This window comes from Cyrtonyx montezumae, unplaced genomic scaffold, assembly GCF_038088225.1.
Source record: "Cyrtonyx montezumae isolate F1298 unplaced genomic scaffold, pur_monq_1.0 scaffold_6, whole genome shotgun sequence".
Lineage (NCBI taxonomy): Eukaryota > Metazoa > Chordata > Aves > Galliformes > Odontophoridae > Cyrtonyx > Cyrtonyx montezumae.
Window position 1 is genome coordinate 11795010 of NW_027072067.1, and position 27649 is coordinate 11822658.

Below are 27649 nucleotides of genomic sequence, written 5' to 3' on the forward strand. Positions count from 1 at the left end.
ACAAAAGAACTTATGTAATTCTTGGCAACAGAAGTCTATTGTGTGGGTTTGATTTCCTGACAAGGCAATCTGGCATTTGCAGACAAATAATACCACAAAGATATGGGCAACCACTCAGCTCATACTACAGAGTTGCCAGCCCACCACGAAAGCAAAAAAGCCATCATAAAAACTACAGTATTTCCGCAAAGGCATTTTTGTTTCTTTGTGAATCCTGTCCAAGTTATATATCTCATGCCCACAAGAAAGTCTGTTTTTCCCATGAGAAGGTTTTCTTAGGAACGGAGTACGTGTGGGGGAAAAAATGCATTACATCCTAATTTCAGCAGTGCTGTGGCTGTAATTTTCCTCTAAAACAGAAATGAAGAGACACAGCAAAGTTTCCTAGAAATGTTAAGCACTACTAGCAAGAAGTCAGTGTGTGGAATTCTCAGCCACAGTAACCTCAAATCCATTAAAAAATAAATCTGTGGCAATTACAGATACAGGACATTACCAAATCTCCATTAGCAAAGGCCAGTGAACTGCTATAACTGGGTTGTCCAGTTTGCAATGAAGAAAACTCAGTATTTATCTATAATCTCATTTGAACTCAGTGTTCCTCTCACTCACCTGTGCAAGCATCTGGTTTTCAAGCATCCCACCTATGCTTTTTCTGTTTCAGATTAAAATCTCCCTGCTGACGTTGGATGCCAGAAAAAAAAATAAATAAAACCACACACACAAATATTTTTTTGATGAAGACTTAACTTGCTGTTGGCAAGATGCACTGCTTTCACACTTGCTATTACTTCCGTGTCAGGTATCTAAGAATAAGACTGAGGATGTGTGAAGGACAAGAAATCACAGCAATCTAGTGACTTACAACTTCATATAAAAATAATTTTTATTTGTCAATTCTTTGTAAAACAAACTAAAGAGGAGGCTGAGGACAAATACCAGTGCTATGGACATGGGTCTGAACTGAGAAAATGAGAGGCATGCACCCAGATTTCAAAGAGCTGTGAACGCAAGGAAAAACCAACCAACCCAAGGAAAAATCTTTGTAGACACAGAGATCTAAGCAAGAAGGTCCTGTACTAGCTCCCAAGATTTTTGGAGAATTTGATCTCTGCTGCACTGAGATGGATTGTAGCAATGGAGAATCTGCTCCAAACAGCCTTCAGACCATCTCTGTTAGGACAGAAAGCTTTTGATTCCCCTTAGATTCCTGTTTAGCTTCGTGAACATGAAAACTGTGAGTCAATATAACTGCTATTTTAGATCATCACAGGATCAAGCCTTCTCTGCAGTCTGTTGCCAGGTTTTCCAGCCTACTAGGAACAAGTTACCTAAAGAGATCAGAAGCTATGGATATTCACTAAAATATACTTCCTTCCAAAATCTTTTTGTTTTTTATTTTTCCTTTTTCCCCCTATTTTTTATGGCAGCTAAATGAATTGCAGAAGCAATGAAAGTTTTTCACCTAAGCTTTTAATTACCTGAAAGACTTCCTTCATGGATATTCGTGGGTGAACATGTTTATTAATTCCCTAAACTCTCAAACAAGCTGATCAGACTATTAAGTAGTAGATTTTATTCTGATTAAATAGTTAAATGCTAAATGACTGAAGAAAACTCCTACAGGAGAGAGAGGGTGCAATTTGCAAAAGAGATGCCAGCAGCCCAGGAGGAATGGTGGCATCACTTGGATAAAGAAGGAAGAGGAGGTTCAGCTATATCATGAATACTCACTGGAGAATTTTTAATTCAAGAGCCGAGTTTAATGCCTAACAAGCTCAATATATCTTTACACTGGTTTAAAGAGGAATGGGACTGGAGTCCAAGGAGCTGACGAAAGGACAGATGTCCTCAGCTCCCAATGCACTGAACAGAAGCTGACAGTCCCCATTCCCACAATCAGGCACTAACCACCCCCATATGCTATCTCAGTCAAAAGTGTTAACCACCTTCAGAGTTTAACATTAACTTCTGACAAAGCCATAAATGAGATCCCAGCAATAATTTGCTTTGCAGTTGTTATTGTTGTTGTGGTTTTTTTTTTTTTTCATCTTACTCTAACTATTAAGGAGCACTGATGAACTACACTGATTGCATATTCTAAAAAAAAAGTACCTCCCTCCAGCTGCTCTGCTGGTGAATCCCCTGCTTCTGCTTGTTGGGATTTACTCTCAGCCCATTGCATCTGAAACTAATTACTACAACACCATCCTCAACATTAATTCCCTTCCTCTCTCTGGAATCAGAAGCAATATGGTACATTCAGAAGATCATTTTTCATCTCTCTTCCTGAAGGGAAGATCTCAGCTGTTTGATGGAGATAATGGTAAATGAGACACCAATTTCAGAAGGTGAAGCTTTCCAATGTCCCTTTATCAGAAACCATTGTCCAAAATTTCAGCTGTCGATTTAGGATAGTTTTTTTTATATGAATGTCACCAAGACCTAGAAAAATCTGTCAGCTCTCTGTGTGATCTCAAAGACAAATTACAGCAATATCTTGTCAACCAGCTCTCTTAAACTTACTTTGCTGCCTGTTCTCATTGCACCGGTTCAACTATTACTTTTTCTCCCAGAAAATGTTTTGCTCAACTTCCTTTTCTCCTTCCCGGAAATAAATTAAAAAGGAAGAAAAATAGATACATCCCTTTGCATTTAGTCAGAAGAAGCATTTGTTAAGTGACCAGAATTATCATTCATGTGTATTTATGGTGTGACTATTTAAAAGGTTTGTGCAGCCAGGCCCCAGTCCATCAGTGAGATGTTTTACTGCAATTGGTTTCAGGAATGAAAGACACCTCTCACTGGAGCTCCCTCCTGTCACCTCATAAGACTGTTTCCTATGTCTGCCTGGTGGGCTGCCACTCTGATGCACCTAAATGTACCCCCCAGGTCAGAGATCCTCAGCTCATGCTTCAGTGAGCAGCAAATGTGCTGCTGCCCATCCCCTCCCTTGGGCCAGGTGTCTGAAGTAGCTTTTGGAAAGGCAAGAGTCATTAGCCCAAGAGGTGTTATTACAGCAAACATGTACTCATACATTTTTCACTATTGAACAGTACGCTAAAAATAAAAGAAAATGAAAAAATCTGTAATACTCAATTCAGCAAGCAGATGTAACTTGTGCCCTTCCATATAGACTTCCCTATGTTAAATATTAATCATAACAATTAGGGCTTCTAGTAGATGACATTGTGCTTTCTCAAATTGCTGCAGAGCATTGAAACTGCTGCTCCAGTTCTCTGGTGCCTGAACTATTGCATTGCTATGCATAACATTAGGAGAATTAACAATTCAGTGCTGTACAGTTAGGACCAAAGTGACACAACTGAAGCAGTTTCAGCTTCTACGTGTGACCTATGAATACAATCTAAGCTTTTCCAATAATATGTTCAAAACATTTATGTCCTGAGAACATATTATAAAGAAAGTTAGAAAAGCAGCAGCAAGACAAAACCCAGCTAAGGATCTGATCTCTCTGGTCATTTAGGTGACTCTGAGAATGAAAAGCTGTATGTATCATTTCAACAAAGCTCTAGTGCAAGTACTCTTGAGATACCTTTCTCCACCGTGTAGTCTGCCTTTTCTAAGCTATCAGGTTAAAATGAAGAATTGAGTGCTGCATCGCTTGCTTGGCCCTGTTTTTTCCTTTATATTGACTGAGAAGTTACATTTGGTACTTGTCATCTGTGGCATGCTAGCATTTGAAATAGAACAGTCAAAAAGTTTTCAGTGGATAACATTGAAAGAGAATAACTGAATGAAAGTAACTCCCAGCTACTGAATTTACATAGGTCATAGAAAAGCTTTTTCTATTATTTTTAATTTGGTTTGGTCCTGACCCTAAGCTTAACACATGCATACATCTTCTGCCCAGGCCAATGTCACAGAATCATAAACATTGGAAAAGACCAGTAAGATTCTAGTCCAACTGTCAACCCATCACCACCATGCCCACTAGCCACAACCCTCAGTGCCAAATCCACAATGTTTCTTGATCACCTCCAAAGACAGTGACTATATCTTGCCTCCCTGGCAAGTTAGTGTTGCCCTACACAGTTTCTAGTGGGGACATGTCAACTACTGATGCCCTGCACAGAGACAATGAACAGACATTGCTCTAAGAAAGAACATCCCACCCTCTCTTGCCCATTTCTCCAGATCTGTGGTCTGCACAGATGAGTCATTAGGACCCTCTGACAGCTGTAACCTTATATGTTAGGAGCTATAATTTCCCTGTGCAGTCCACTCTTGCTTTGAGCACAATTTTAATGATTATGCTTCAGAATGGGCAAGCTGCAAAGGCAACAGCTGAGCTGAGAGTAAGCTTTGACTGAGGATTAAGAGAAATTTGCAATATCAGGTTTGCAGTATTTTGTACTCTGTTGTTTCCAGAGATAACACCGCTTTTACTTGCAAGATCTTCATGTTCCCCACTACAATCCAGGAGACAAAATCTGACTGTAAACCTTTTTGTTCTATATTATCATTTCATGTTGGCTTGGTGTGTTAATCAAAGTGTCAGTAATGGCTGCAAAGAGAACTCATTCAATCCTCAGATGAAGAGAAATCTAAGCTTTCTAACACCAGCACATTTTCCAGTGGATAAGCTTTCTCACAAAGTAATTATTTCATTTTCCAGGAAGATTACTGATTACATCACACTGGGAAAAACTAAGATAGGGATCCTTTATCTTTCCTGTGTTTCTGCAATTCTTGTACAAACTTATACTTGTTACCATGAAAAATGACAAATTTGCCATCTGATCAAAATGTTAACAAGGTAAGTGTCAGTGAGATGGATCACTGACTGTCACTGCAAGCCAGAACATGAGGATACATTGATATTTCTCAATATATTCACTGCTTCCCCAATGTTCGCTAACAACATTTCTACTGTGAGTGTAATAAATCACAAAGAAATAACAAGCTGCATAGGATCTCCAGGATATGATAGATTTGTCGTAATAGCAGTATCTGCAAGGTAGAAAACAATTGGTAATGATCTATAGAAAGACCTAATCAACTGTCATTTGCTATAATGTGGCAGATGAAGCAAATATATGAAATCCACAGCAATTCTTTAGCCACTACCCTCCCCCTACATATACAAATGCATCAAGTAGAAAATAGTAAGAAGAATGAATGAGTTTTGGGGTTGCAGAAGTAGAAAAGGAAGCTAATGGCATGCCCTGGATGCAATCATTGAATTATACACTACTGAACAAGGCAAGAGATAATCACAGAAGCTGCACAGTCCTGTAACAATGCTAAAGGTTTCTGCCAAGCCTGTTCTCCCCTTTGCTTTATTTCTTTTTCATCGATTTCAGTGTGTTTTAAAAAGTACTTACATTGAAGTGCAACCATACACGAATGAGGCTGGATAACCAATGGAAATGCCCATCCTGATCTCACAAGGAATCTCAGAGGACTGAAAGCAAGATGTTCCTTAGGTATTTAGTGCAGCTCCAGAAATCAAAACCAAATGTTCCACACTGGGTTGTGCCAGACCCCCAACTTGCTGCTGAGGCTTTCACATTCCTTTGCCTGCTCCTACTTGGCAGTGAAACACCTCACCTTCCAGCAGAAACATGCACAATATTCAGTTTTAGTTTGCTGAAATACAAGTTTCTCAGAACTACTTTCCATGGAACTCGGAGCTGCCTCAGGTTAAAGACCTAAGACGTGAATTTTTATGTACTCAGACACCTCTCTTGACCACATTCTCCATTGCCACCTGCCTGCAACAACACTCAGGTCAAGAACTAACACCGATCTATTAACCCATAAGCTTCTCAGGCTACGCAGACTGCTCTGCACAGAAGGTGGAAGAATAATGGCTGCTTTGTGCTACTTTGCTTGCAAATCACATTTCACTAAGTGAATGCATTTTTGGGAGCACAGGAATTGCCAAGCTGCCTCAGCACAGCAGTACTCTGCTCCGGCATCCTGTCTGGCAGCTGCTATAGGGGAATGTGCAGGAAACCTCCTAGTGGGCAATTATGGAAAAACCTGTTCAGATCCAACAATTTCTCCCTGCCCCTCCATCAGTCAGTAAAAATTGGCATGTCTTGAAACATGGAGGTTTGCCTCCTCTCGAACACTTCCTCAGGTCCTTCAGGAGTTTGTATCTCAGTATTTACCACATCAGAGAGTTTACTAAGTACCATATTTTCAAAAGCCCTCATCTTCTGGCTCGGCACTAAATAAAGCTGGACAGATTTTGGAAAGGGCTCATCTCCTTGGTGGAAAGGAACTGCTGAATTTTTTTGCAAATCCACCCTTAAAGGGTCACAACAGGAACAACTCTGTGCTCAGCAGTTTTGAAAATCTGTCCTTGGTGGGTGGTGCAAAGCCTCTGGAAAGCTGGTGCTCAACAGTTTTGATAATCTGGCCCCAGGTTGAGTATCAGGGGCCAAATTATGTGATTTAGAGGCGGAAATTCCCCAATGACAACAGTGGAGATTTCTGCTCAATGATGAATACCTCAATAGGATTCTGTAATAACAGAGGCATGAAAAGTGGATAATGCCAACAAATAAACATCAAAGGGTAGGACTTTCCTTTTCAATCATGTTCCCTTGTGCTCTACATAAAAGGACTGAAATATTCTGAGATGAAAGAGGGAGAGGGAATGGTTAACAATACAGTCCTGTAATTCTTTCTAAGTTGAAAATACAAAGCATTTTTCAGGAACAGTATATTCATGTAACATACAATTGGTAGTTTACATGGTATATAAGACACTGGTGATACTGGGACTAGCCTACTTTTCATATGTACCAAAAAGAGAAGAGCACTGCATTTCTTCAGTTCTCTTCCACATTGAGAACAAAATTTTCTCTGTCTTGCTCATCCCTTTTTTCTCTTTTTCTTTCTTTTTCTTTTTTAAATAAACAAATTCTCCCTTTAATATTTTCAATATTCAGCCACTTCAACCCACAATTCTGATCAAAACGTAGATTTGTTCAGAATTATTTTATTATTTCTTTTGGTCTTTCAGAGAACTTACTGGTACTCAGATGAACTTGAGCCCCATGTGGCTTAACCCTCATATAATTTCCCCACACACCCACGACAGTTTTGGCCCTGCATACTGCCATCATTAAGACTTCTGTCCTTCACTTTTGTTGGAATATCTATCTAATACTTTACTGGTACATTAGAGGGCTAGGTTTCAGCACAGAACTAAGGATGCAGTCAGTTGAGTGGGAGTAAGTCATGTTTTCTTGAAGCCTTTAGGTCTCTTCCAGAACCCTTCACAGAACATCATTATTCACAAGTCCCTGCAACAAGTCCCAGTATTGTGCAGGAACACACAGGTTTCCTGGGACCATAGGAACATGCTGTCCATAGAAGCTCAAGATGCTGTCTTAGGAGGACAAATGGGAAAGATTAAAGTTGCACAATGGGGAGAATACTCAGACACCAGCTTGTACTTAGGAGAAGATTATTTGCCAGGTGCTAATGTTAACTTTCTGTTCCTGATGTCAACTTTCTGTTCCGGAAGTTTTTTCTCTCAGTGCAACTGTGGACTCAAGCAGAAGAGCTTGAGACATGGAAGATAGCACACACTACTTCCCCAAAGGAGGGGAGCAGAACAGAGGTTGATGATTTTCATTTCATCAGAGAAAAATAAAAGGTTGACAAGATGCAATTTGCTAATAAAGGCTGTTCTGTGTAATTAAAAGAAACTACCAACAAACAAAAATCGCTGTGGACCAGCAGGAAACAAGAAACTCTCAATGGAGAATGGTAATTCAGAGAATACCCACCACGCAGCCCACCTTCCCCATTCTCCCTCTAGAAAGAGACCCATTTTACAAATGGTGATTAAGGCACTGAAGAAAAAAGTATTAACATGATTCACATGTAGAAAACAAGGTTATTAGGAATAGGGATCATTTCAGCACATTGTTCTCCTTAATAAGCATAGCAACGAGTAATTGAGTTTCAGGCAATCTCCAAGGTGGTGCTTTGTAGAGAAAGCGTAACTTGGCATGATGTCTACTTTTTCTTTAATTACATTGCCCTAATGAGCAACTTTCTTTACTCGCACCAAATTTATTTCTTAAGAAGTGACAGTAATAAATGAGTGAAAAAGATCATGAGGCAGTACCAGAGAAGAAATATCAGAAGCCTGAAATGAAAAGATGCTGCTAAAAGTAGTGTGAAGACACCAGATAGTTCTCAGCTTCACTGTTTACTACACTTAATAGGGGAGTAAAGGATGTTAATCAATAAAGCACGTTACCCAACCTGGGAACTGCCCTTATCCTGCTGCTATTTCCCCTTCTACGTGTGTTTATGAAAGTGACCCACAGACATGATATAGCTGATGCATCAACCCAAAGCTCCTTTGCTCACATGCAGCAGAGGGTAATTCTGCTTCATGCCCTTGTGCAGATGATGGGAAGAGAAAACTACATGCCAATAACAGCCTACTGAGTGTCAATACTGCTCAACGCAACCTAATACAGAAGGATAAGGAGCTAGCATTTCCAAAGCCTTTAAAGCATTCAGGCATCTGATTCTCCTTGAAAGTTAGTGATAGGTAGGGCCCTACCTATCTTGCATGACTTTTTTTTTTTTTCAGCTCACAGCAAAGATTTTCCTGGATATATCTTTGTGAGGAAAAAAAAAAAAAGAAGAAGCTGTGGTGCTGCATACTTGTGATCATCCTGGTAATTTTTTCCCTACATATTTGCTTGAAGACATCTTACCAGCGGAGATAGACCTTGTAGCCCCAGTAAAATCACTGCTATCTATGTGAGTGAACATGTCATCCCTTATTAAAATACCTGAGGTGCCCACCTTTGGTGAGTTGCAATTGCTACAGCTCAAAGGCTTTGACTGAATTAAGTCAACGTACTCCTGGGTGAAGATCCAGTTTTTTTAATACTAGCAATATTATTCTCTAGAAAAACAGTAATCCAAGGTTCTTTAGAGTCATCCAAGTTCTGAACATTTCTTTAAACTGGAAGCATATCCCAGTTTATCTACTGAGTGCCTTGTGTCCCAGCTCATGTAAAGAAACACGATCCACATGTGCTGGTTTATTTCATGCAGCCCTTTCCTTTCGCTTGCTCTGAGATTCATAAACATACATACCTGCACTCAGTAGCTTTACCTCTCTCACTCCATAACTTTGCTGTCTTCCCTTACCTCCCTGAATGACACCTTTAAGTGCTACTACTTAATGCACTCACAGAGTTGTAGAAAATTTAATTAACATATGTAAGAAATACTGTCAGGTCTCCAAAACCAGGCACTTCAGATGTAGAAGTGTGAAATGAAATTATCTTCAAATAAAAAATTTGAAAGTGCCAGTGGAAGCAGGCACCTAAGACCTTAAGTGTTTATGCAGCTTTATATATTGTTATTTCTTCAGTAAGGCTGCCACAGAAATGGCAGGGGTATGGTAAGAAAGTATGTTAGCACTTAGACTCTACTCGTAAATGCATTAAGTGCAACAATTTTAGCGAGAAAAAAAAATCAGGAAAGCAAAGTCCCTTCTGGGGAGCTAATCTCAATTACTGTTCACAATCACACTTCAGCTGAAGAAAATCCTGCGTAACTGCCATGCTGTACACGATCTAGCAGTCGTGTGCATTTGCCACTTCAAAGACACTAAAGTAAAGACCAAGGGGAGACTTTCTCCTCACAAAAAGAAAGAGAAAACTGATCCTTCAAGAAAAAAAACCTAAAAATAGACTTTCAATTAAGAATGACTTATTGCAATACCTTCCCACTTCCACAGAAGTCGCAGTCCCTAAAAGCAAGTTGTCAGTAAACAGAAGTAACTTACATTCACAAACAAAAAAGGGATACAAATGTTTAGCTGGATCTGCTTATACATTAGTCTCAAATACATGAGTAATTTTTTTGCAATTAAATACAGGAAGGCGTTCTTAGTCAGCCCAGTTACATAATGCTGCAACTACCCAGGCAATGTGAGACAAAGACTGACCTTCCTTGCTCTCCCTTATTGTTGGAATGCCTGTGCTTGGATGGCTGAAATTAGGTTGCAACTCTGTCAAATGGGATTTTGAACCTTGGCTTTTCTTGAAGCAGTAATTTCAACTGTTCAGTGTAGACACCAATAAATACCTTTCTCCATTCTGCAGAGTGCAAAAAAGCTGAGATTTGCAAGCAAAGCTACACTATACTCCTGGAAAAAATTTCATTGGCTCCCTGCAACACAGGAAGGCCTTTCCACCCAAAAGTACCTCTTAGCACACAGGGCAGTAGTTAGAAAATTACACTTCCTATGCAAGGCAAATAGCAACAAAACTGTATTCTAAAACAAATCACACACATCCTGTAATTAATAACATCTTGGAGAAGTTTCATTTTTGCTCCCCAAGGAAACACTTTCATCATCTCTTTTGAGGGACATGGTTGGTGGGCATGGTGGTGATGGGTTGATGGTTGGGCTGGATGATCTTAGTGGTCTTTTCCAGCCTCAATGATTCTAAGGTTCTTTTGAAAATCCTGCATGTTTTAAAACACACAATTCCACAGAGAACGAGTAACTTATGACTTGTGGTGACATCAGTATTTTAAAGCTCCCTACAATGATCCATCACCCCGGTGCAGGAGTTGAAGCCCTCCACTCCCACTCTGCTGGGTACCTTGTAGCCCAGAGAAGTGTGGTCACTGGTGGGGGAATCCCACCAGCTCTGTGTGGGGCTCTGCAGAAGACCACCTGCCTCTGCAGTGCCACCTAACCTGAGTGCAGGGTTATAAGCACAGCTTAATAAATTTGAGGGCTGGAGAACAGTAGGAGAGAGGGAGCAGATTCTCATATCATCAGGAGGGAAATAGACTTTTAAAAAGCCAGTTGTGCCTGTGCACAACAATGAAGCTTTATGTCTATACAAACTGACAAGTCAAATTGTACTCCTGGGCCCAGTTCTCGGCATCAGCGCCATTTGATGGTGATAGCTCGCCTCCTGCCTCTGCAGCCTAATGGCTCTGTCTGCCAGGAAGGGCAGGCAGGATGATTAAAATAAGCATTAACAGAATGGTTTGGTGATTAGCTTTTTTTTTTTTCTTCTTTTTTTTTTTCTTTCCTCTTTCTCTCTCTCTCTTTTTTTTTTTTTCTTTCCTCTTTCTCTCTCTCTCTCTCTCTTTTTTTTTTTTTTTTACTACAGAGAGTGCTGGTCTGCAAAGGACTGCTAAAGCCTTTTGTTCATTAGCTGTGTACTTTACAAGTGTAAATTTAAAGAACTCATTTTCTTAAAGCCAAGGATTAGAACAATTAAGGAAAACCACTGCAACCTAGCACTCAAGTCAATCCTTAGCATGGAAAAGAAACAATAGTGCTGACAATATTAAAACAAAACTAAGTAGTATATAATTATCCTGACACTGTCAAACTAAATTTTCACTGTAGTGCAATGATTTGTTAAAATTTCCTTTCTGAAACTGAAATGAGAATTTTCTTTCCCAGTACGGGTCTCTGCGATCTCTTTGGACCTCTCTCATGACAAAAACATGGCAAGCACACCTAATGTCCACTCACACTTTTCTTTCTGCCATCAGCCTTCTTCCTCCTATCCTAATTCCCTAGTCCATTGCTGGGTCTGTCAGCCCAACAGAGACACAGCACTCATCCCAGTGACTGCTCCGTGTACTTTCATGATCAGGGCTGAAAAGAGTAGAAATTAATTTGAGCAATTGCTTCTAGAAAAGTAAGCCATTTTTCTGCAATATTTTGTGCCAAATAATTTTGTATCTCTGACTTTCATGCATCTTAAGTCCTTCTTAACATATGGTGATGATGGTATAGAACGTAGACTGAACTATATTTGGCAGTGGATGTTTTTAATAGTGTTTTAAATTTATGAAACTGAGATTTGCCTATGATAAACTCCATAGTGTTTTTTTTTTGCCAGAACACAAGCTGTAATGTAAAGTGTTGTCTCCTACAGAAAGAGGTGAGGTGTTAACTGTGAAACCACAGTGTGCTGGTAACAGAAAGGTGTTGCTTCAGAGCCTCAGGGATGGCAGTTTATATTTCAATGTTGTTAACTGTTTCAGTGACTGTTATTGTACCAGAAATACTGAGTAAAGGCATGACATAAACAGGTCTTGATTTAACCACATTCCAAGCACTTCTGTGCAATAGAGAAGGCCTGGAAGTTCCCACAAACACTAAATTTGTGAATAAAATCTAGATAGCTCTGTTATCTGAGAGGCAACTTTGCTAGCCAGTGTGCAGGAAGCCAACCACATGCACTGAGATACTGATACACTGCTAAGTTGAGCAAGTTTGTGTGCTAGGTGGTCTTCCACAAAGCGAGCATACCCCATGATTTTCACAATGCTTTTTTATTTGATAATAGATATTCTTCTCACTTGACCACCACTTTAAAAAGTACTTTTCTTCAATCTTCATAATTTACACTTTTATTTTCATAAATATATGTGTATGTTTATTTAGAATTGCCTAAATAAGAGGTTTGGGGAACTCAAACTGTCTGCGTGCAATTTTGGTTTTGGAAACCATAAACATTCCAATCTCTATTTGTTATTCTAGGACCACTGGTAGCATTTTTCTAGCTCCCTTTAAGTTTAGCTTTCTTCTATATCTTAATTCTTGCAGAAGAAAAAAAAAAAGGGAAACAGTGGGCAAATACATAAAGGAAAAAGAAAGCATGTTCCCCCCCCCTCACAGACCAAACGAAATCAGGACATGAGCACATATCTGGAAAGCTTATTTCTCTTATCTATATATTTTTTCACTCTTTTGACTCAAAAGGTAAATTAACTTGACCTTGCAGACATTGGTAAACTCATTGCAGACTTTTATTTACTTTCTAACCAAGGAAGAATGCTTGGGCCTATTAATATACCTCCACCTTCATTTAGAAAAGTCATATTTAGAAAGTGAGGGATAGCATCAGATCTGAACAACTGAAGCTGCTTGTTTAGTGGTGGGCAGGTCAATGAAACTTTCAGCAACAGCCAGCACAGACAGAGTCACTTGCAGGTACCTGGCTCTTGAACTTCCTTTAGATAAATCTGATCCCTGAAGGCAGTGATCTGCATTTGGAAGAGAGCCAGCAAAGTGATCTTTTCTTGGGGGATCACTGTCTAACACCATAGTATCTTTAAGTATGAGCATGTGGGTCAGAATTTTGGATCATGCTTAGCTAAGGAAAATGGTCCTATCAACTGAGAAAGCACTCTCCAATTTTTTGCTCTGGGCAGAACAAGTTCCAGAAGTAATCTGATGCACTGGATTTCTATGTGATTTGGTCTGGAGGTTACCAAATAGCTGCTCTCATACCTGACCCTTACGCAGAATGCAGGAAAGTATTTCATTTTAAGTTTATGGTATCATTTCAGTTCAGAGAAGAAAAATCCCTTTTGGGAAACTGCCAACTTCCCATCACATCAGTTCCAAAAAGATGAGTATCTAGGATACCAATGGGGCATGTTCTCCCCACCAGCAAGAATTCAGCTTGTGCATCAGAGGATAACCAGAGGTCTGGAGACAGCTTTACCTCGGGGACTGGGAATTGAAGAGAAGCACCTAAGCAGCTAAGTTCAAGCATGGACAGAGGAAAAGGGCATGAGAGACTATGTTCACTTTAATCCCCTTATCGGCAGCTTGTCTTTGGTTGGAGGGTCTTTGTCACTAAGTTGCTTGGCCAAGGAAGTACCATCAAGGACACAAAAGAGCAAATACTCCCGGAGCTAAAAACAGTAAATATCCCATAGCATTCCATAGCAGGGGCGAAGAGCTCCTCTGTAATGCTCACAGTAATTGGTCTCTGTTATACGGTAGACTAAATGTAAGTGACTTTTGGAAGCTGGTATTTTTTACCTGAGGAGACCTAGAGGTAGGAAAGGGTAAGAACCAGAAAGAGAAGTGATGGGATGCAGAAAGACAGTTGGGCTAGAGGACAATAAGACTACACAATGATACGTAAAATGCCAAATCTACATTACCTTCCAGATAAAGTGTAGGTGTAAAGAGCATATGTATAATCATGAGGAATGGCTGCCTAAATGGGAACCTCCTATCCACTCCTGATTTGTTCCTATATCTGGACTGATTCCACTTTAGATGTGATGGGAGATATCAGGAAATGAAATAATTCTTACTCAGATTTGACTACGCTTTTCTGCCATCTTAAGATACATACTGCAGTGCATGTAGCATAGAGGAAGGTCTCAAAGATTTCAAGTATCAAATTAAGAAATGCTTTGCAGAGTTGAAAAGGGTAGAAAATATCACAAACAGTAGGATTTCCATCCAGGAAGACATACATGATGATAGGATGTCTTCCAGTATTCTTGCTAGACCCTGCTGATGAATTTATCATTTTTGTTTAATGTAGGTTGGGTGCATACAGGGAGCAGTCTCCAGGAGTTTCAGATTATAATCACATAAAATATCATGATCCACAAAACAAATCATCTTGTTTGACTTAAAAAAAAAAGGAAATTCATTTGTTGGAAAAATAATTTCTTTAAGGTCAACTCAAAATGACTTTTTGTCAGCTCAGGTATCAAATTCAAAACTTAATTATTTGCACAGCTGTAGCTTCTACCACAGTATTCTCAGTTGGAAACATTCATGCACAGTTAATCTGACTTGCCCGGATGGAGTCGCTGTAATATCACAAGAGACATGAAACAACTGGGAAAGGCTTATGCTCCTTGGCTACCAGAAACTCTTCTGATGCTCTGTCAGTCAGAAAGAGCAACATTGGCAAGACCAGGATAAAATCCACAGCCTATGAGAAAGAATTTATTTGCTGCTGCATCAGAAGAAGATAGGGAAGTAGACTTGTACCTGGGGAAAACAGAGGCTTTTTCAAAAATAAAAATAAAAATAATCCAATTTAGATTCTGTGCTGCTTCCCTTCCTTTTCCATGAGCTTACCCATGCAGGGCTCAAAGAAAGCAGAGTCTGGCCCCAAGGGAGTTCAGATGCAGCAGACTGATCTACCAGCAGGCTACAATATGTTCCCAGAAGGTGCAATGTAATTCTGAGGCCAAGGAACAGCCTATTAGCTCTGCATGCTATTAATTTTCATGAACAGTTCAATCCAATGCTCACAGAAGCTGTTGGGCATCTTTCCATTTTGTCTAGCAGGGCCAGGATTAGGGCTTATTTATCTTTTCATTCTATACCTTATCTTTAAGTGTGAAGCAGTCCTAACAGTGTAGTACAGCTCTGCACATTTCAAGGCTCTGTGCCCAGCAGCACATGAGATGCTGTCTACAGGTCAGGCTGAAGGCATGTCACAGACAAAGCCACTTATGGAGAATTAAACTTCAGGCATGTTTGACTAAACTTCCCAATTCAACACAGCTCCCCAGTTTTGCCAGGCTGAAAAGGCAACGCAGCAGGCTCTTGAGTCATGTGCCAAAATGCCTCCTTCATCCTCCCTGAAACTGGAAATGATTACTAATAGGTATTCTTGCTGAAATGATTTAACATAATGCGCTGAATGAGATCACTAAGTCAAAATACCTCTCCCTAAGTGATTCTCTTACTGCGTGCCTGAATGCTAGAGGGAAAGGACAGCATGGATGGAATTCTTTTGCTGGTTTTTGCGTTTGACAAGACCTCCAAGTTACTGAAGAATTCACATTAAGAAGTTTAACCCAGATTCATTACAAGAGGTCCATGAAGCACATCTGGCAGGCAGCAGGGGATGGGGACACGAAGATTTGAGTCAGCCTCTCTTACTCACACTTTTCCCTTTTAGAGCATTTAGAGCCTAGGTTGGGAACAGAAGATGGGCAAGAAAAATGGGTAGGCATGAAAGCGAAGCTGCTGAGAGAACAGCTCTCTTAGCCCTGAAAATATAGCCCTGGATGCATATTGCTGTTTGTAGCAGCATCCATTACAGCAGACTGCAAACTCCAAGTGAAACATGGGCTTTGAGAAGGAACATGGCCTGGCACCACAAAATGCAGTGCTACATAGTAGGGTGCTCAGCATTTTGCTGACAGGCTGGGCTGCCCGCACCCATCCAAGTCTGTCAGCCTCAAAATTAACTTATTGAGGTCAGTACTCATAACAGCAGTATTGCAGACTTGATTCACTCTTCCTTTCTGAGAAAGCCCCATACTCTGCCCAGTACGGCTATTACCTGCCAACCTAAAAGATGATGAATGTTATTTATATTGCGGTAATGGCTAACCACTCCATGGAGACAGGAGACAGGCTGTGCTATGGACTTTTCAAACATGCACTGAATGGGGACTACCCACAGATGGCTGAGTGTATTAAAGTGCTGAGACACTTCAGGGTAATGTTCTTGAATGCTTTGGACACTGCGACCCCCAGAAGTTCTGCAGCACTTCTACTGACTGCTATAACATAGGATGCTGTCCTACAGCAAAGAAACTCATTAATACCATGCTTACCATTTATTGTGACATGTCAAAAGCAAAAAAAACCAACAACCTAACACATTTTCCTTAAAGCATGCAACTCCTTGATGAGAAGACTTTAAAATTTTTCAACTTAAGAAATATTTCAAATTCTTCAAATTAAGAAATATTTATATTTCAAATGAAACAGAAAAGAGGAATAAGAAGGATTCTGATTAAGTTTTCCTAATATTTAGCTGTTACAGTTTTGTTGTATAAGAGATCAAGCTAATTGATAGATAATAATTACTCAAGATGTAGATTAGAAAAGTGATCTAACAAGAAAATACAAAGAACCTGAACCTATGAGACAAACTATCTGACCAGTTTAACTTGAACTTCTGCATACTTGCAGGATTAGCTTCACATAATTGCAGGAAAATGTAAGAACTGAAAAACTATGCCTTTCATAGAAAATGATAGACATAGAAAAACACAGATTTTCACTATGGTGAGCACAGAGCATGGATAGCTAACAACCCCTAGTAAATAGCCTCCCAAGAAATAGCCCTGCAAAAATACCCTGGAAATAAGTTTAAAATATTTGATGCAGTCCTGTTCGAGTTAATCATTCTCTTTACATTATGAAAATCGTCCGCTTTCGTATGCACTGCCCAGAGAGGTTGTGGAATCTTCTCTGGAGATGCTCAAGGCTCATCTGGATGCCTACCTGTGCAAACTGGTCTGGGGAGCCTGCTTTGGCAGGGGGGTTGGACTAAATGATATCTAGTAGTCCCTTCCAGCCCATCCAATTTTGTGATTTTGTGATTAAGGTATAGAAACCTAAAAGATTAAGTGATATATTCCAAGAACTGTGTCAGAGAAGGTGCTGGGGAACAGGTTTTGGACCCCTGTCATTTCTTTTCCAATTAATGTTCCAGTATTGAAGTTCTAAAAATATATCCAAAAACTAGTTGGCACTCATATTCATCAGCAGCCTTATTACAAACCAAGTGCTAAAGATAAACCTTACCTTTAAGAATATCCTTTACACTTTGTAGTTCTATATAAGGCTGTCTCAGAGCTTTATAGCCAAAAGGCTGACAATATCAGAGCCCAGTAAGCACTTCACAGAACAGGGATCAACCAGATAGTTTCTTTTTTCCTGTCTTATCAGTCAGCAGGATGGTTACTCTCAATCCAAATGGGACAAAAAGAGCACATAGCAAGAGCCTGTGAGTATTTTCTAGCTGTCTCAGTTGTAGAAGTCTCCTAAGAGGACCGATGTCTCAACATCTGGGCATTCTCCTTCCTGTCAAACACCACTGAGCAATGGGATTTGTCAACAATCTGCTGAGCATATACAGATGACAACTCCAGAGTTTGGAGAGCTCAAGGGCATTTACAGACAGATAGGGTTTTGAGATGGAAGTGTTGAACTAAGGCTGAGATCCAGACTATGAAAATTATACACAATAGCGGTACAATTTTTACATGCAGTAATTAAACCAGGCACCATGACATACAAAATTTAGCCCAGGTGTGCTTTACAATTACAAAAATTATTTCAGAGAGGCTAACAGCCTCAGTGCCATATAATACGAAGAAAAGGAAGGACGTCTGCTGTCTAAACCACAACTTTGTCTATCACTCATATAGAAAGAAAGCTTCATTTATAAACAGGTTATAGATTGTCCTAAGCACGGATGTTGCATTTAAAGCTCTTTCCTCGCCTCGCCTAATGCAACTCTGTTGCTTGTAGGTTTTTAGTCTGTTGCTCCACCACAACCTACAAGAGCTTCCTAAACATTTAAAAAAGTCTTGACAAAGAGATGTGTCTTGGCACAACACCAAAATGCATTGTATAAAAAAAAAAACAAAACAACTCAAGCTTGTGCCTTACTGAAATAATCTCCAACTAATTTCTCAAACCAGCTGTATTTTCAATACTTTGTCCATTTTGTATGTTTTAATATAGATTTATTCACTATTGTGATAGCGTACCATTAAAGGCCTTCTACCCTCCCAGTCCAGTGAGTGATAGAACTTGGCATCAAACTTTCATAGCATAAAATGCTGTAGGTTTTTTTTTTCCCTGACAATCTAATTGTACAGTGAAATTGTTGGTCAGATGCAGTCTGTACAAAAGCATATGTTCGCTCTTTGATATTCAAGAGTAGCTGTTTATTGTCTAAGGCTATATGCTGTTCTGCTAAAAGATATATTATCACATCTGTGTCTAAATATTTTTACTTCCTATGTCTGCTACAAGCAACACCTACAATTGCTATAGCTGAAAATGACAAGATAAAAATAATTTTCAGCAATTTGTCATGCCTTTTGCATTTAACAACACTAAATTTATAGCCTATTTCATTAACAGTTTTGCCTTTTTGTATTTACATACAACAACAGAGAAATAAACATGTTAAAAATAACAAGATGGCATTGTAAATATGACAAAAATGGAAATAGGACTTGTGGGTTGGTGCAGAATTGTAAACCACTTCACACATTTAAAAAGAAAAAAACCATTAACTTCCAAGTTGCCCCACTTTACTGCTTTTAAGTACAGCATAATATAAGATGACCATCACGTACTGACATTTGATCTCCTTGCTCAGCAGTCTCATTATAAGGTTATGTTAGAAGGGTTCTCAATCTCTGTCTTTCATGTCAACAGTTTTCACCACTTTTGAATTAAGTCACAGAATCACAAAACGGTTAAGGTTAGAAAAGAATGCTAAGAGCACCAGGTCCAACCATCATCCCACCCCCACCATGCCCACTAAAAATATCCCTCAGTACCACACGTCAATGTTATTTGAACACCTCCATGGATGGTGACTCCACCACCTCCTGGGCAGCCTGTGCCAGTACCTCACCACTCTTTCTGAGAAGAACTTTTTATTTCCTAATATCCAACCTGAATATCCCCTGAAGTCATTATAAAACTTCAAAATACATTTTTTAAGAGTGGTGAGTTGTCATCATGGATATATCAAAAAAGAAACAATGCAGAAGCATAAAATGTCATGAATTATTCTTCAAGCATATGGTATTGCAGTAGCACTGAAGATGTTTATATTAATTACATTCAAAAAGAAAAGGAGATGTCATATTTCAGATAGAGGATCCTACCAAACTCACTAAGAACTACTCATAAATTAAACAATAGTAAGATTATTTCATTGTGACAGCTGTCAAGATGGGAAGAACTTTTTATTAATAGCAATACAACTGTGCATTTAAACAAAAGTCAGCAATTCAGCCACAGCTTATGTCTCCAGCTCTGTGGTACAATCTGCACATACTCAGATATAACATCTATAAGCATAGTTGCTCTTTAATTCTTATTTTTGGGGCTGCAGCATGATGTGCTCAGAGCCTGAGCAGAATCCTGCAGAAAACAGGCCACAAGGCAATCTGCGAAATCTGAGTATTGGGTTTGTTGCTCAACACAGGCTTTTTGAAACCAATAAGATGCAGAAAGCCTGTTAAATAATTCCATTCAAAGCAAGGTTAGTATACTGACATGATTTTCTAACTGTGAAAACAACTCTGAACAAGTAATAGAGAGCAGCCCTTACCTCCTCGTAGACATCATCATTCCTGCTGAAGTCTCCTGACCTCCGTGGAAGGACATGGACGTGAACATGCTAGAAAAAGAAAACCAAATAATGGTGATTGCCATGATCATAACTTTCTTTTCCAGATTATCAGCGTTATTCTCTGCTCATACCAGTAACTGTGAACAGGATTCCACAGAATTCCACATGTTCCATAAATTTACCTTAATCCTTCAGATATTATAAAAGCTGTGCAGGCCACTGGATGGAAGAACCACTTGCTTGTTACATAGACCACACAGGTAGAAAGGCTACCAGAAGAAGGCACATACTGGGCTGTATAGCACTCCTATAACAACATCTGCAAGATTAGAAAGAGCTTAATATTCTACTTCTCCTCCCAGGAGTTTGTAGCCCCAGTTTAAAGGACCCAGTGGTGCATAATGTGACCCCAAACCTGCAGGGCAAGAGAATTAAGAATCCAGATTTACAGAGCCCAAAGCCTAAACATTACTCTCCTGATGGAAAAGCCACTGCTCAGTATAGCAAAGCTAAGTGGCACATGTACCTTTTGGCTATCCAACATGGTGGGTATGTGTGGGGAAACATTTTCTCACAAATGCTGACGGGATATGGGAAAAAGGAACAAAAATAAGGACAAATATATCATGTCACTTTGATGTTCATTATTACTAGTACTATTTTACACACACACATATGTATTTAGTTAAGAGATTATGCGCCTCTTCATGACAGATAGGAACGAATTACACAATTCAAGATTCTTGTGACTCAAAATCTACTATGATTTTTAAAAGAATCCTTGAGAAATCAAAGAAATGCTGATCTATCTGCTTTTCTGAAGTGACTTCAGCTACAAAATTGTAAATAGTCTTTTATCTTTTCCCCTTTTATTCTGTCTGTACACAATAAACTGAATTTAGATCGCTTGCATCTGATTCAACTTGATGAGCTGAAAATCAGCTGAAATTCATTATCACTGCCAAAACATTCTCAAAATATGGCTCAAGTCTAATGAAGACCAAAAAAAAGACCCGAAAACCTAGTTAATTTGTAATAAAATCCAAACACACCAAGATCATGCTACCTTCACCTACAAGAACATCTGCTCAGCGAATAAAATGAAATCACAATTGTTTCAGTTAACAAAATATTCTGAATAACATTCTTTTTTTTTTCTTAGCTTACTCTAAATATCCAAATATGCTATTCCTTAAACCTATCATTATCCACAGCTTTCAGTGTATTCAGCCTAGAAATGAGGATGCTTCTTGAGGGTTAAAAACTGTGTTTTTGAGTAATACATCAGCGATAGTGTTCTGATAGTGTATTATACTAATATATCATGAGTGCGATAGTGTTCTCATGATGTATTAGTGCAGTGTATCATCTGAACATCACTGCTCCCATGACGAATTGCTCAAAATCACAAGGTAAGTTTAAAGATGGTCTTCCAAAGCCCAAGGCCTGGAATTTGGCTTTTGAATAAAGAGAGACTTCCAAAAAAACCAGGAGTGAAGACTGTGAAGTTTGTACCAACAATATGATATTTCAGTATGTCCCACCTACACCTAGATCTCTGTAGCTTTAAAATTTATACATAAAACTACAGAATGGTCTGTCAGTTTGTTTCTCTTCTTGTACAAGGAATGATACCATTGCTACAATGGTACCATTTCAGCATTTTCCCTTGATGGTATAAATACAGAGAACTTAATGTCAGATATCAATAACTACCATGTCCCAAAACTTCTACTTGCTTAAGACTCATTTTTCCCTGTGTCAAAATGTTCCAGCATGCACACAGGAAAAGATCTGTATACCCCAGACAGACAATTTGGAATATCAGACAACAAACAGGATGTGGCCCAAAGCTTAGCGCAGAGATGCTGCACTGCAGATGCTCAGAGAAGCACAGCAGGTAACAAATGAGCCTAATGTGAGCTTCTGCCCAAAACGGGCTCGTGTGATCAGCATGAAAAAAGGAGAAGAGAAACTGTTTATGAGAGCATATGGGCCACTTGGCATCACCGGGGACATTCTCGGGGTTTGTCACCTTTACTATGCACGTTATGTTCTTACACAATGCCAGGCTGCGCAGCAAAATCTGTCAACTGTATCAGAAAACAAATGGGTATTTCCAGATCTGAGGTAACTACAATCAATTAAGAGAGTGCAATTTCTTCCAGACATTCTAATTATTTTCCTTAGTATTGTGCATGGGATATACACAGACATCTGAATTCTTCCTATTGCTTGTATAATAGAAAAAAAACATGATTGGCAATTACATCTCAAGTAGATTCCTTCTCTTCAGCTTTAGGGGAAGAAACAAGCACAGAGCAGTGGTTCCCATGTGGGAGTGAAGGGAATTTCACTTCTCTTGTTTGCCATTCAGCTTATTGTCTTCCCAGTTAGAGGTGCTTTTATTTTGATTCATTGGGAGTTCTTTAATTGATCATTTTTGCTTTTCAGTGTTGCTTGTTATGGCTGAAGCCAGACAAAAGTAAAACCTGCAAGTCCAAAAAAGCCATTTGCTGAAATGTGTCAGTAGATACAAACAAAACATTTGGCTGTGTATATTTCTTTTAACCGAACAAACAGATTCAGGCAAATCTCTCAAAACAGTGTTTGGAGAGGAAAAATCCAAACATTGTCTATATAAAATGTCAAAATAAAACATTTCAGCTTTTCTCTGTTATTGTGGATATCCTCATGTCTGGCGGATAGCAGACAGCACCAAAGCATTCCAGCAGGCTGAATTCAATTACTGTTGATTGTATTAAATTTCTCTCCTAAAAATTGCTTTCCCCTCATTTTGCATTGTTTTGATTAATAAGCAAGAAAAGTGACATACAACTACCAAGACATTCACATTAACAGACCAATCGATATCATTGTATCAAAAATGCAGACACACGTTTGCATTATTTAACATGTTAGCTGCCATTCCCTCTTCTTCTCAGACATTGATGGAGAAAGCCGTGTGCAGGAGACAGGCATACTGGATGTCACAACACAGCAACATGGCAATGTGTACCCAGGTGGTACAGTGGGTGCACACACTTTGACACTAGATGGTCAGACCCTTGAGCCCCTCTGGCTGCTTCTGATACCTACAGAGAGGTTGTGGGAGAAGAATTTTCAAGATCTTTACATCCAGACTGGACCAAAAATTAGAAGTAATGCAAGGAGCAAATCTGCAGTGCCAAGAGGGGCTGTCAAACCACAGATCCCCACGTAGGGCAGTGGGAGCCTGCAGCTGCTCCTCCTACCACTGCAGAAAACTGGCAGCAGCACAAACGTTGGTGGGATTTCACATCTAGAGTCAATTTCCAACGAGCCACAGTTGCAAAACGCTCACAAAAATCTTGGCAAAAAAATCTCTGCAGCCTGTTTTGTTAAAAAAAACAAACACCACACATTCAGGTCAGGTGAGTTTTGCTTCGGCATTCAAGACCATGGAGAAAGCAATGTCTTAGTTATGGCTGTTTTTATATGCTGAATTATGGTCGAATAACCAATGTGTCACCACTGTGCTGGATGCAAAAATACCAGGCAAAAATAGACACTGAAAGAGATTTCCTGAGTAAACCAGAATAGTGAAGATCAGATGACCCTGCCACACACCACTGGGGAGAACATGGACATTGCCTGCAATAATTCATGAACATTATGTTGTGTTCACTCAGCCGCTGTGCTGGTTAGCAAAGCAACAAAGCTCTGCTTCCGACAGAAAGGGAGATAATAGCCTGCATGAGAGCTCCTCAGCACTCACCCTGGGACTATTAGCAATACATGTTGCTATAGGATGAGGCCTGGTGGTGGATCACACGGTGCTGAGGACAGGGGGTTGCCAAAATACTGGCAGAGGAAAGACTGATTTCCCTCAGCTGCAAAGGCAGCACATGGCTGAGCTGTGTCTTCATGCAGCAAAACCAGATGTCTTTCATCAGCCTAAGCCATTCCCCTGTCACTTTTGTTCTTCATAACAGGGAAAACATGTGGGTTTACATAGTTTTGTGGTTAAGCAATATCAGGAAAGCAGTGATGAGGGACATGGGGGTGATCAGAAAGAGTGAGCCCTCATGTCCATGCCATGCACAAGTAGGAGGAAAGGCAGGAAGGACACCAGTATCAGCAGGCTGCAAGATGTACTGGCCGCAGGACTCTCCCATCAGCTTGTTCATTGGGTAAAAGGACAGAAGCATATAGATAACACCTTATTTGCTGCAGAAAGTCCCCAGTCTGTTGCAGAGACACGGACTTCATACAGGAGGCTGTGATAATGCTTCTTCTAAACTACCAGATTAACTGTAGAAATTCCAAACTAATAACCATTCTCCAAGTAATGCTGTCAGTGGGTGATAAAGAAAATCAACCATAATACTGAGATAGCCACATGAAAAATAGGGCAATTTTGTCCTTTCTGTAAACTGGGCTTCCATGGAGCCCTTGTTTGCTATTCTTGATTAACTGCTCAATTATCCCTGTTACAAAATTATTCTGTGGAAAGCCCTGCCTGTATATCCATAGCTCATTAACAGAAAGCACTCCCTCTGCTGTCTGCAGAAATATATCGCATTACCCAGATGCTAGCAGACTCAGTACTATCGTTCTTTCCTTGCTTTGTAAGCCAATTTCCAGGGCCCTTGACTTGCAGACCCCTGCAAAGACATCTTCATGGCAAAGCAACTTCTGTTCAGTGAATATTTCTGAGTTCTTGACTCTTTTCCTGTTCCTGAATTGGGTTGGGATAGAGAAACACATAGGGAAAAAAAGGTTCTATTAGCGCTTAAAAAAAATTAAAACCAAAGCAGTTTGTATCAATCAAAACATTCAGTTTCCACAGCCTTCAAAATTACTGTCAGTGTAATCTTTCCTACCTATCCACAAGTTATAAATTACACAATGTAAGACCACTTTGAAAGACATAAATTTTATAAAATATTGAAACATGATAGGAAACTACTTCAAACAATTCATTTCCTCCAAGAATGCCCAGTTTTTAAGAACTGCCATTTTCCTTTACTGGAGTAGGCTGTACACAAGATGCACACACATGGTGCCTTCTACTGGAGCAGGAGCTAAAGCATTTTGGTCGTAACAATTGATGCACACCCAAGAGGACTGCATAGACTAACGACCTCTCACAACACATTTGCTATGGCTCTAGTTTATTAAAGCACGAATCCAAATCCTGTTTTTTTTTTTTGTTTGTTTGTTATTGTTATTGTTATTGTTTTGTTTTGTTTTTTTACCAGCACAAGTAATGTAAGAACGTGATACACACTGAAAGGAGTGATACGGACAGGCAGACAAGATACCACCAAGCTGTCACACGAGGAGTCTTTTGGGATCCATGAATGTACCTCTGCACAGCACTACACTGTACAGGTAACCTAAGAGGGAGAAAGCTTTGCAATTATCATCACCAATGCTTATGCCACTGATTTGCCTCTTGAATTATTTCAAGATACTTGCTCAGTACTGAGAACACATACTTGAGAAAGCAACAAAATGGAAAGAATTTGTGAATATATCAGAAACCAAACCAAGTGGGGGACTGGCAGCGAAGTACATCTTCAAACACATGAACTGAGGAATGTGCCGATTCAGCATCCTCAATAAATAATGTAGCTGTCAACTACTATAAAGTTTTAAAGAAATGAGCTGTGAATGAGCTGGAAGAGAGACCTAGACCCAATGAAAACATGTACAGAAAGATTTTTTAAAGCCTCTTGAGATCTGAGGTTATGACTTCCACAGCTGAAGGCAGCGTTACCATTTACATGAGAACTGCCAGCCTCTCCCTCCAGCCCCAAGGCTAAGCCAACTGGCACAATAAAGAGGATAAATAGCCTTTTCATTGGAAGTGGTGCTCCAAGTCATCCCCTCTAATCTCCTAAAAGACAGTAAATAATGAAATGGTAATGAGAGTGGGATCAATGCTTCTGGACTGGTATTTTCTGACCTCTAAGCCAGTCTCAATTTCTGGGAATGATAGTCCCCACATCATCATGCCAAGGTCCACCACCACCACCAGCTCCTTCTCATCTGCCCAACTGCTGCAACTTCAAGCACTGCACTGTGAACCATTAGAAAGAATGACACACTGACCCAACCAAGGACACTGACACTGCTGTGCAATTAAGTCAGCAACAATAAGACCATAACACTGTGAGCCCTATGCAGCAGCATCTGCACTAAAATGCCAGAGAACTACAGAAACAACCCTAAGCCCTGGCAGCCCCTGCAGAAAATATCATTTCCATTTTGTAGATGAGAAGGCTGAGGCACATACCAATGAAGGTGCCACAGGCTTAGGAACAGCTGGTGAGCACCTGCTTTACCATTCTGCTCCTTCATCTTCCTTTAGGGTCACTTTGCCCAGGTGTTTTGTTGCAAATTTGTTGTTGTTGAGATGCAAATGAAATAGCAATTGCATTTCCCTTCACCTCTGATATTTAGTTAAGTCTTGATAAACGCATATTGTTTTAACACTTGTGATACATATAATTAGGGTTCTTTATGTTTCAATAAAGTGTTCCATAATAAACATTTACTGCTCTGTGAATAAACATTTAAATGAAGCTCCTAATGGGGGTTACATGTTTTCAAGCAGTTCATGGCTTTGCTGAAGTCTCTCCCTATAGTTAATGAGAGTCATTTCCATAATCTGTGCATTATTGCTTAAGCCTTCCTTTAGGAATATTTTACAAAGTAAAATTCTGTGAAATATTATCAGCCAAAAGAGAAAATGTTAAGAGGATTATCAAATTGTCCCGTTAAAGGGACAGTACAAGCTTTCATTTTCCCCATGAGAAGCTAACATAATAATCACGTAGAATCTACTTAGTAATTACCACGCTGCCACAGTGCATTATTACTTTGTTTTTTTTCCTCAGAGATCCAGTCTAACTGAAAAGGACGAGAGACCCTGGAAAGGTGTGACTTGAAGGGCAGTATGATACTAGTTTAGTTTCTCAAATTAATAAGAGTGAGGTTTGGAAACCCCCAGTCAGACCTTGTAGATGCCAAGAAAGGTTGAGGCCCTCAGAGGGAGCAGAGGGCTGCACACAGCTGTGTGTGCAGCTCTGTGCAGTTTGTCCAGAAGTGTCAGTCCTACAGCCATGCGATCAACACTCAGGGGCTCAGCTCATTTTTGCAGAAACTTCCACCCATTTTCTCACTGACTCCAGTAACTGCAGGACTCAGTGCCCCGGGTGTGAGATAAAGTACACAGAGGTCTAGGGAAATATTGTTGGAATACACAGGGTTTTCAGTTCTCTAGCATATCTGCAATGATACAAGCACCTGTAAGATATTTCTTCCTTGTGTCTGAGTACATTTGAGGAGACCATAAAACTGAAATATATCTTCTCTCCACTAGCAGGGAATAAGAGCACTGCAGCAGTAATGGCCTACTCCTCCTTTAACACAGGGGGCAGGGAACTTGGAGGAAAATGAGAGAAGATAAATCAGGAACAGATGTGAGGGCAGGAGGGGGGGGAAGGCAAGATCAACATACTAGTTTCTATCTAATTTGCGTGGGTTACTGTCCTTTTAGACAACTGCTGCGGCCCTACTCTGGGATTATGAAAAGTTTCCTGTAGAATTAACACACTGTTTCTCTTCCATGAGCTAAAAATAGAAGAGAGATGCTAATGTAAGGAGAAAGAAAAGGCTTCCAATGACAGTAAAGACCAAGCCTCATA

At 39.8% G+C, this 27649-nt stretch overlaps 1 protein-coding gene across 2 annotated transcripts in view; it reads right to left on the reverse strand.

Moving 5' to 3' along the window:
- FHIT (fragile histidine triad diadenosine triphosphatase) overlaps positions 1 to 27649 on the reverse strand; it is a 378484-nt gene that overhangs the window by 58776 nt on the left and 292059 nt on the right. For both annotated transcript variants that reach the window (XM_065749905.1, XM_065749904.1), the window contains exon 4: positions 19932 to 20000. In XM_065749905.1, the coding sequence (XP_065605977.1) occupies positions 19932 to 20000 (69 nt within the window). The remainder of the gene's footprint in view (positions 1 to 19931; positions 20001 to 27649) is intronic.